This window comes from Perna viridis, chromosome 15 (assembly GCF_037379345.1).
Source record: "Perna viridis isolate PV_CMFRI_1.1 ecotype Kerala chromosome 15, ASM3737934v1, whole genome shotgun sequence".
Classification (NCBI taxonomy): Eukaryota; Metazoa; Mollusca; class Bivalvia; order Mytilida; family Mytilidae; genus Perna; species Perna viridis.
The window spans coordinates 22,273,646-22,284,444 of NC_142459.1; the positions used below are offsets into that span (position 1 = coordinate 22,273,646).

Genomic DNA, 10,799 nt, shown 5'->3' on the forward strand with positions numbered 1-10,799 from the left:
ACAATAGTCTGTTTACCATTTATACAGCTTGGGGAAAGATCTTACAGAAGAACTGTTATTGTAAAGCTGTGATATAGTTCTTCTAAAGGTGTTGTTTTGGTATCTGCGGAGTTCAAAAGATGTGACCAATGACTTAGGAAATAGAGCTATGACTGTTAGATGATAAACGTTTTGTTATAATTTTATATTTCAAACATTATGACATAAAAATGCTCCAGTAAAAAAGGTTGGTTGATGGGTACAAACGCAGGTAAATGTAGAGAAAATAGTTATTTATAGATTATAGGTCAAGATACTTTTCGTCCTATCTACGGGGACACTGTGTTTTTTGTGGAAATTAGTTTTTCACAGAAATGCTATATAAGTAAAAATTTATTGAATAAATTTACATATCTTTTTTTAAATTCTGAAAATAAGCACTGCATTATAAAAGTCTATGACAATATTAGTGCAATAGTGAGAATAGGACTAATTCATTTCCTAAAGTTATTGATAATCGAAAAACTCACATATGAAAAAATACAACAAATCGCATTTTATGTCATCAAACTTAAAAAGTCTTTCGTGATGATTAAAATCACTATACCCTAAGCAGTTCTGCTGCTCTCCATAGTTATTTGGTTCACCAGGTATCCAATATCTTTCATTAAGTGAAACTTGTTCCAATGTTCCCTCCCAATCAAATGACCCTTCTTTATGCCTGTCTGTACCACCTATCCATACACTAGTTGACTGTACGTTGTTACCTTTTGAACAAAGAAACATTATATAATTTGTGAAATCTATAGCTTTTAATTCGATATAACACATTTTTGTCAACATGCAGCATTTAGATGGTCTTTTGTTTTGTCCATTTACACCATCTAATGTTCAGTTGTCCCTTTTGTCTTCCTCTCAATTCCTCATATAGAGTAATCCATCGAAAAGTGTACGTCTAGTAAATGTCAAGAATTCCATTGCATTTATTCTCCGTTTCGAAATCCTTTCCCATTACTTTATAGCTGATCTGATCAAAAAGAGAGCACATTATTTAGCTAGATCCTTTAATCTCAGTTTTCGCTATATAAATGACGTGTTATCGTTAAACAATCCCAGTTTTGTGGATTTGATACATCGCATTTACCCTTGAGAGAATGGATACTACAGACACTGTGAAGTCAGCAGCATAGCTTGACCTACACTGAGAGATCGATGGTAAAGGAAAACTATTGACCAAACTTCAGGACAAACATGATGAGTGTTCATTCAGAATTGTCAACTTTCCTCTCATCTGTGGTAACATTCCTTCAGCACCTGCTGATTTTTTATATCACAACTCATACGTAATGCCAGAGCCTGCCGTAACTATTCAGACTTTTTGTATCGCTGGTAATTTTTGATTGACAACATATTTGTCTTGTGTGATGAATGCATTTTTCAACCATTGGTCAGCATTCCAATTGAAACAAACTGTTCTCCGTTACTTTCGGACCTATTTCTTCAGTCTTATGAGACTGGCTTAATAGCCGATCTGATCCGAAAGAATATCGGTTAACAAATCCTTCAATTCTAGTTTACAATATATAGATGACGTATTTTCTTAATCCTAGTTTCGGGGATTTAGTACGTCATATCTACCCTAAAGAACTTTAGATAAAGGATACTATACACACACTGAAGTGAGCCTCATATCTTGACCTACACTTAGAGATCAATGGTAAAGGAAACACTTTTGACCAAATTTTACGATAAGCGTAATGACTTTTCATTCAGAATTATCAACTTTTCTCTGTTCTGTGGATTATCCCATCAGCCCTGCGTATGGAGTTTTCATACATAACTCATACGTTATGCCAGAATAAGCAATAACTTCGCAGACTTTTTGTATCACGCTAGACTTCTTACAAATCGGCTTCTGATTGAAGTCATCACTAAAGGAGATTTATGATCGTCATCATGAACTCGTGGATCGGTACGGTGTATCCATCTGCACCATGAAAACTGATTTGTTTAACGTGGTTTTCCTTTCCTCTTTCATCTACCCGGACTTGACCTTTTATGAGCAACTCGGCGGGTGTTTCTAGAAAATTAGAGGACACTTTCCCTACCGGTGCATCTGGCCCATTCTCCCAGTTTTTAGTGGAGTCCCAGTTACTCATTATAGATGTTGATGAATTAAAATAATCTGCAATTTTATTTGATAATATGAATATTTTAAACAGAAAAAAACGCATGCAACGGGGTTTCTATGGAGAATGTAGATTTTTTTTCTATCGGATATGAGGAATTATCTATGAGGAACAGGGATAGAGACAATAGAGAGATGGCATATGGGAAGAATATACCATTTTAGAGCTTGAATTACAGAGTTATGACAATGTATCATCACATGGTTGTATACGGACTAATACAAAACCTTGTATGGAAATAATGGATAAAAGTATAATTTCATACTATTATTAATTACATGTTGATATTGTAATTAAAAATTATTTGTCTTTATTAATTGCAGGTTATGGAAGTTAATAGGAACTCATACAAAGTATTATGAATTCTAGGAAATTATACATTACTACATATCTATGACGTCAATGAAATTTACATAGGTGTTAGACTGTAAGAATAAGACAATTGGGGAAACATGGCATGATGTTATCAGTAATTATACTACACTTCTATTGAGTATTTTCCTGTCTAAGAATCATGCAAAATGTGTATATGGTGTGGCATATGAAGGAAAAAAAAAACAGATTTTTTTGCATTTACCAAGTATTTATACCTGATAACCTCCAGAAATAACCATAAAAGTGTTTGCAAAATTTGCCATTTTTAAGATATTGATAGAACAATTAGTTGAACTGCCCTAAGAAAAATGGCGCGAAAATGTTCCTCATTTATCCCATCTATACAATATCATCACAGATGCTTCAGGATAAATTTGAATAGCTTTTCGACTGTTTTCTAGATTTATTTAATATATATTTGGGGCAAAATAGACGAAATAGAGAATTATGATGTGTCACTCATTGCCTGTTTCTTACACAGAATTGTACTTAATACTTTCAAAATTGTGGAATGAGTACACTATTGGCGCTATAATGTTGTGTGTAGAAACATAACAATCAAATAAATATTGGAAAAATGTATACAGTAAACGTGTGGCAAGGTGTATACGTCTCATCAGTAGCATTAGAACCGTATACTAAGGAATTTCAGGGTTTAAACATTAACTATACACCAAAACATTGAAAAAAAAATAACGGCAGAACTATTTCATTGAAATTCACTACAAATGCATATAACGGCATATAAACCTTTCAAAATCATATTTCCCAACGTCGTATTCAATGACTTCTAATCTTTGTATGTAGATAGTATCTAATTATCATATCAAAGAATGATCAGATATATTTTCGGATCATTGGTGTTTAAGATATTCTCATTTTATCACTTTCTATAACTTGTACTTAATAAATGTACCTTTTATCAGTCGCAGTGCTTCGTCATTGTCGTCAGCTGTTCGTATTGTTGCTAATCGTCCTCCTTTTGACTTACAAAACGCCTGTAGTAAGAATATTAACAAATATTAGTCATGTAAGCATTCATCTTATACTAAAATAGATATATAGCCTTAATACCCACTCAGTTGAAACACAATTGCTCATTTATGAGATTGCAAATCTCTGTACTTCATCTTGGATTTGTTAGACCATTTTTAGGAACAAGTCCAGCGTTCCAGACCATTTTTAGGAAAAAGTCCAGCGTTCCAGACCATTTATTAAACGTTATAAGAGAAATCTCCATACGTTTTTATTAACTTACTTGTGCATCGTCCCAGGTCTTCTTTGATCTGTAAAATGTTTTGCACCTGAAAAAAAGCAATTTATTCATTGCATTCGAAATCAACTTAAAAATAAAATACATTCATAAAATATATGTATATTCCTTTATACAAATATGTTTTAAGAAGTTCTTAATGACGGGACGCAATGATTTGTTAATCCGTGCATATCTATGCAAATTTCAAGAGAGGCATTCCAGGTTATAATTTGACCAGTCTCTTCATTCCCTATTGTCAATATGTCATGTACTTTTCCCATTTGCTTCCCTATTCTATATCGCTATACATATCAAGTTATCACGTTAAACATAACAAATATATTATCAAAAATACTCGATTATATGTAATATGTGATGTACCTTAAAAAAACACTACACATTTTTATTTTTGTTATCAAGTTTCTTTATAGGATTATATTATGAAATGTATCATCATTTATTGAAATTTGTCTGCTCATAGGAGATAATCCACGTTAAAAATCCAATAGTTTTTTTTATTGTGTTATAGTGTCATTAACAGATTTGTCTCCCTTAAATTTGAAAACTACAGTATATTCTATGTAATTCATATCTTCTAAGTGCAAGGGTACACCTCCTGAAACGTGTGACGTTCCCAATCCCACGAACACGAAGCACATGAAACACAATACGCGATCCTACGAAACACGCACACGAAACAAACGATAAACGAAAGCCACATGAAACACATTTTACGAAGCACGAAAAACGAATGATCGTGTCTGCCGGAAGTACTCTTCTCAGTAATTGGTATATTTTGAAATCTAACTTGCAAAACGAAACTAGTAATAATTTATGATATATAGTGTACGTGTTCGTCGTATTTTGGTGATTGTTTACATCTTACATGTAATTGTACATTAATGTGAATTATGCCTCAATAAACACATTCGATATACACATTTTTCAAATGTCTGTAAATGTTTTGATACAAAATCACATTAATTTTCCTTAAACATCGTACATTGCGAAAACATTGTCTTTGGTGTGGAAGTATGAACATATTGAAAGTTCTTTAAGGGTAATCAAGGGAACTAAGGTTATGGCGGTAATCAAAATAGTGTAATCCAGGGACAGAGACCAGACACGGAAAACAGACAAACACAACAAAGAACATAAAGTAACTAAAATCATACACACAAAATAACAAAGGCGAATGAACAACTCAAACTCCACTAAAAACTGGGAGCATGGACATGGTGCACCGGTAAGGTAAGCGTCCTTTGCTTTTCTAGAAACACCCGCCAAGTTGCTCATAAAAAGTCAAGTCCTGGGTAGACAAACGAGGAAAGGACCCGTTGAATAAATCAGTTTTCATGGTGCAGATGGATACAGCATAACGATCCACGAATTCATGATGACGACAATAAAACTTCTCTAGTGAAGACTTCGATTTTGTAGCAATGTAACCCCCTGTTCTAGAAGCCTATTTGCTACAGTTCTACCGCGATACCAAAAGTCTGTATGGTTTCGGCAAGCTATGGCATAACGTACGAGTTGTGATATGAATACTCCATACGCAGGTGCTGAAGGGATGGTGCCACAGATGAAAGGAAAGTTGACAATTCTGAATGAAAAGTCATCACGTTTGTCGTACAGTTTGGTAGATAGTTTTCCTTTACCATCGATTTCTAAGTATAGGTCAAGATATGAGGCTGACTTAACAGTGTCTGTAGTATCCTTTATCTCAAGGTCTTTGGGGTAGAAGCAATGTATCAAATCCCCGAAATTAGGATTGTTTAAAGATAATACGTCATCTATATAGCGGAAACTGAGATTAAAGGATCTGGCAAAACGATATTCCTTCTTTCGAATGGCAACCAAATTACGTAACCAGGGTAAACATTTCAACATATAACTATCAAAATGACACTCCGCAAGTTATTCTCCTTGCAAAGTTTACATTAAGATATCGCTCCGCCGCCGATCATACTCCATGTTAAATATGAGCTGTTTACTTTACGTACGACGTGGGAGTATAACGATATTAAGGCTATTTAATATGTGTAGAAGTGCAAGATTTCAATGATTATACAATATTAACTATTTAAATTTTGACGCAGACAGCTGGACTATTTTGTCAAAGTGTCCCGAACAATCTCAATCAAGATTTGCCAATTTATTTCTGTCGATCTGACCCTTTGAATGAAGATGTCGGAGCTTCTAATGACGGATTTTCGGAGCTGCAATGTACACTTTTTGCGTATCCAGGGGAGGGTGCATGGGGTTGGCACCCCTCCTATTTATTGGAAAATTTCAATTGGATAAATTTGATCCATGGAATTAACTTCTGTACGAAATAGTAATACAATTTACATAATTGTGTATTATATCCATGTAAGTGGTTCTTTTTAGTACATTGTCAAGATAAACCAGATACATTTATTTAGAATGCAGATCATAAAGTAAGAAACAGGATTTTCATGACACAAGAAAGATACAATTATGTTAGAAATTCTGTGTCCATGAAAGTACATTGAAAATGTGTTGGATATCAAGGCTACCAAAAAGTAGACCTTTTCTAAGAGCTGATTTTCATGGACATTCTTACATGTACAATGTACTAGGTAAGTGTGGAAGGTATGCATTATTTATTCATATACTTTGTATTTACACAATTATTCAAAATGTTCAAAACTAGTGATAGGTATGTTTTAATTGCTAGTGTAGATCAGTGTAGTCATATTTTTTAGCAAAATTTACAGTTTACATTTGTATATCTGTGAACAAGACATTTACACTGAAAACTACAAAAAAATGTGCGTGTACTCTAACTATGATTACTGGCATATGCAGTACGGTATCAATTAAAGATTTCATACATAAAATTATGATATTTGTAATATAGTAATACATATATCTAATTTGTTTTCTACTTTACAATGTGACACTTAATGTTCATAGATAAATCAACATTCAGGGATTGATCCAGAAATTTTGGAATGGGGGTCCAAACGTCATTATAAATCAGCAGGTAGCTAAAATCATACATGGAAGAAGCCCTAAAGCAATAACCTTAACAATCATTTTCTGTATTTAGAAGGTTTTTGTCTGGTAAATGAAACGACTTTAATTTATTGTCTTAAACTCATCATTTCATTATCTTTCACCACCTTTTATTATCTTCCTGGTTAGGAGGAGATGTTTTAACAAGGACATGTGAAAATTAACCTGTTCTACTCTTACTTGTGTTGCCTGTTATAAATAGTTATTGAAACAAAGCATTGCTCATGAAATTCACTGTACATTTTTCTAATGTTTGTTATGTTATTTCAGATTAATTTGAATTATTTTAGAGAAGGAAATGCTAGTTAATACAGCTGATAGAGGAATTAAAATAATAAAACCTAGGAACACTGACATGTAGAAGATATATACTGTATTAACATTTGTTAATGTAGGACAAAAACTATGAATAATGATAGAAATATTGTTTGCAAAATTTCAATCGACCAATATTGATCATTGTGGGAATATTGTCCAGGCGGTTTAAAAACCAGTAAAAACCTGGTACTTTACTACCACTCATCCCTTATTTTTGTCTGAATTACATGAAATAATATATACATGTAACAATATTTCCCAGCAAGAGGAGGTTTCTCCATATCATATGCTTAAGATACATGTATATTTTCATGAACTTACATTATAACATTTTGCATATATCAGACACTGTTATGATTTTTTTCCTTGATTTTTTTTTTCAGTGGTTATCACTTAGAAGTTTCACTAGATCAAGTGAGAAGAAAGAAAATGTAAAGCAGACCATCTCTGTGCTGGGATATTATTTAAGTATGAAACAAAGTTCATGATTCTCAAGTGCTGGTACATATATGTATAGCATGAAACAGCTGTAAATGTGTATGTCAAAATCTCTGAAAAAAACCTACAAAAACATGAAGCCTGATTTCTTAGCACTTATATATTTGCAAAACATGTAAATTACTTATATTGTAATCTTTTACATATTTGTGAAAGAATCATGCAGAAAAAGAGAAAGAAATGCACAAACATTATTGCGGACAGACAGGTATAAAACACTCAGCAATAGTGATTCATCATAAAAAAGTGGTACTCATGGGCTATGGGTTCTCTAGCTGCTATTTTGTTTTGGAGAGAAAAAACGATGAATTTATACTCAAAGTGCATTTGTGACAAAGACATCATATTCCCTGTATTCACCACATCTCTATACCATTGACTTCCCGACTCTTAAATTGCTCAAATCTATAAGCTACAAAGTTGCTTTTAGTTTAACGATCTTTAAACTGCATAGTAATTTTACAACAAGAGTTTATATCCTTGTTTGAACTGGAAAATTCCTAGAGAAAGGTAATTCGAGTTAAACCCATAGCCTAATCTAGAAAACAATGACAAAGACAAATTTTAGTTTTTATTTATTACAAAAAAGATTCTGCATCAAAATGAGCATTTAAATTTTCTCCCTTGAGATTAGACCTTTGTTCAACTCCCTCTAGTCTGCAGGATTCATTTCTACTTCATGCATCTCCAAACTGAAATTTCAAGTTGTGGATCCATTCTTACTTTAAAAAAGTCATCAAATATTAATACTCAGTGATTTTCGGTGGAATCCATACTTTGTAAGAAATGCTGATTTAAGTATTGGGAAATTTGAGAACATCAACGTACGTGTACATCCAGGAATACCAAAAGCAATGATACAAAAGAAGATCCAAAAATATATATTGATAAACGAACTGTATTAATATACACAGCGTTAAAACAAATGATAATTCTTTGAAACGACTAAGTTTTGATCTGTTTATTTAGCTTACAATTTGGTTACATGAATATTTTTGATTACCTTGAGGTCTTCCTTGACTCAGTGCCTCAGCACATTGACTATTATATATGGTACATTGTGAAAACATTTTCACTGGCCTGGGAGTATGAAAATATTAAAATTTCATAAAATTGGGATAATATATACTCAATTTTAGATAAAAGAGTATGTTTGATTGATGCGAAACAATTTAATTGCTCTAAATATGAAAAGAAAGTACTTTTAATGTGAAAAATGACTACATTTGGTGTAAATGGATCATTGAAAACGCATTTTTCTTGTTTCAGAAGAACAAAAATACCAAAATTTCATATAGTATTGGTGAAAATTACTCTATTTTTAAGTAATTTAGCTATTTTAACTAATGTGATACCATCTTAATTTATCTAAAAAAGCAAATATTGCATCTTTGATGTGAAAAGTGTCCAATTTTATTATACATGGCACATTGGGAACACATTTTCACTGCTCAAGAGGTAAATGTGTGTATATACTTTAAAGGGTAATCAAGGGAACCAAGGTTATAGCGGTAATCAAAAGAACGTAATCCATGAACAAAGACCAGACAGGGAAAACAGTCAAACACAACAAAGAACATAAAGTAGCTAAACTAATACATACAAAGTCACAAAAGCAAATGAGCAACTCGAACTCCACTACAAACTGGAAGCATGGGCCAGATGCATCTGCAGGGTAAGCGTCCTTTGTTTTTCTAGAAACACCCGCCGAGTTGCTCATAAAAAGTCAAGTCTGGGATAGACGGAAGAGGAAAGGAAACTTATAACGCGTTGAACAATCAGTTTTCATGGGGCAGATGGATACATATCGTAACGATCAACGAGTTCATGATGACGACCGTAAAACTTCTTTAGTTCTTTAGTGATGACTTTAATCCTGTAACAACATAACCCTGTTAGATGTAGGGTCGGTAATTCATATTTTTTTCTAATATATTTATTGTAATTTCTTCAAATTAGTTGTAACATGAAAATTATTTGCATTTCTTGGGTTGATGTGACATGACACCTGCCAACCTCCTTGTCGGGTTGTGGTTGTATGAGGTTTTGAAAGACAGGTCGTCAGTTTTGTAAAACAAATATATTGATAAAGTTATTGCTTCCTCAATAAGCACGTGGCATCAATGACAAGAGTGATGACTGGAATAGTTTCCGAGTTTGGTGACATGCTTTGAAATTTTAAAATATCTGCCATAGGACTTTTAACTTTAGTCAATCAATCAAGCTTATTTAGGTTACTGATTCAGGTATATCCGATTATACGCAACAAAAACTCTTAATGTACCACATACCTCATAATGGTAATCCAATCGTCAGAATAAGCTAGCAGAGATCCACTTAAACACATGTCGTATGGTGTCAATACGCACAGTTTTCTTACTACAGAAAAACTTGCTGAACAACATTCATCATTTTTGCAAATATGAGCGCACATTGTTTTTGATTGACATGAAATACCATCCGAAATGCTTGCTACAGTAACTTTGTTCTTTTCCACATGAAACGTGGTCTGAGTAAATATTGCAGATGCATGTTTTATCTGTATAACAAACAAGGAATAGGGGAAAAAAATTGAAAATCTTACAAGCATTGTCAACTGCTGACTTGTGTCGTGAATTAATTCGTGGTACATGTAACACTAGCTTAACGAATTTTCAAATAACGATATATATACACAGAATCCTGCTTTGATATTTATATACTTTATTTCAATCGATGATCTATACATTGCATTTGAGTTTTGAAAAGCATTTTTCGAGTATCAAGTGTTTAAATGTAAAAGAGATTTTCCTAAAACTAGTTTTTGAAATTGGTATTTTGAAAGAACATGCTTTTAAAATTATCAATGAATGACTTTTACACATTTTTTATAACAACATAATCAGTCATATTTTCACTGGTTCATTTGCGTAATAAGTAAAAAATAATTTAAAACAGTCGCTAATTCATATTACACCAAAGTTGACAATAGATGAAAATACCCAAGTTTGAATCTGAATGTAAGACAATGTTATTATTTGGAAAGAGTAATCAAGGGAACCAAGATTTTAGCGAAAATGAGAATGCAATCCAGTGAAAAGATAAGACATGGAAAACAAAGACATTTATTGTAATGTGAAACAACTTGTTGTATTTTGTAG

At 32.7% G+C, this 10,799-nt stretch overlaps 1 protein-coding gene across 1 annotated transcript; it reads right to left on the bottom strand.

Moving 5' to 3' along the window:
• Positions 1–425: 425 nt before the first annotated feature.
• On the bottom strand, positions 426–10,284 carry LOC148597479 (lactose-binding lectin l-2-like). Its single transcript, XM_088564399.1, has 4 exons — positions 9,951–10,284; positions 3,802–3,847; positions 3,460–3,541; positions 426–746 (listed from the first exon to the last, which is right to left on the bottom strand). Exons 1-4 carry the CDS (start codon positions 10,247–10,249, stop codon positions 487–489), a joined length of 687 nt encoding a protein of 228 aa, XP_088420525.1. The 5' UTR covers positions 10,250–10,284; the 3' UTR covers positions 426–486.
• Positions 10,285–10,799: the final 515 nt, after the last annotated feature.

Coding starts and splice junctions, on each gene's coding strand:
- LOC148597479 (XM_088564399.1), bottom strand. CDS start 10,249: ATGCTTGTAAGATTTTCAATTTTTTTCCCCTATTCCTTGTTTGTTATA. Junction 3,542..3,801: donor AGACCTGGGACGATGCACAA/GTAAGTTAATAA, acceptor TTCTTACTACAG/GCGTTTTGTAAGTCAAAAGG. Junction 747..3,459: donor AGCACTGCGACTGATAAAAG/GTACATTTATTA, acceptor TTTGTTCAAAAG/GTAACAACGTACAGTCAACT.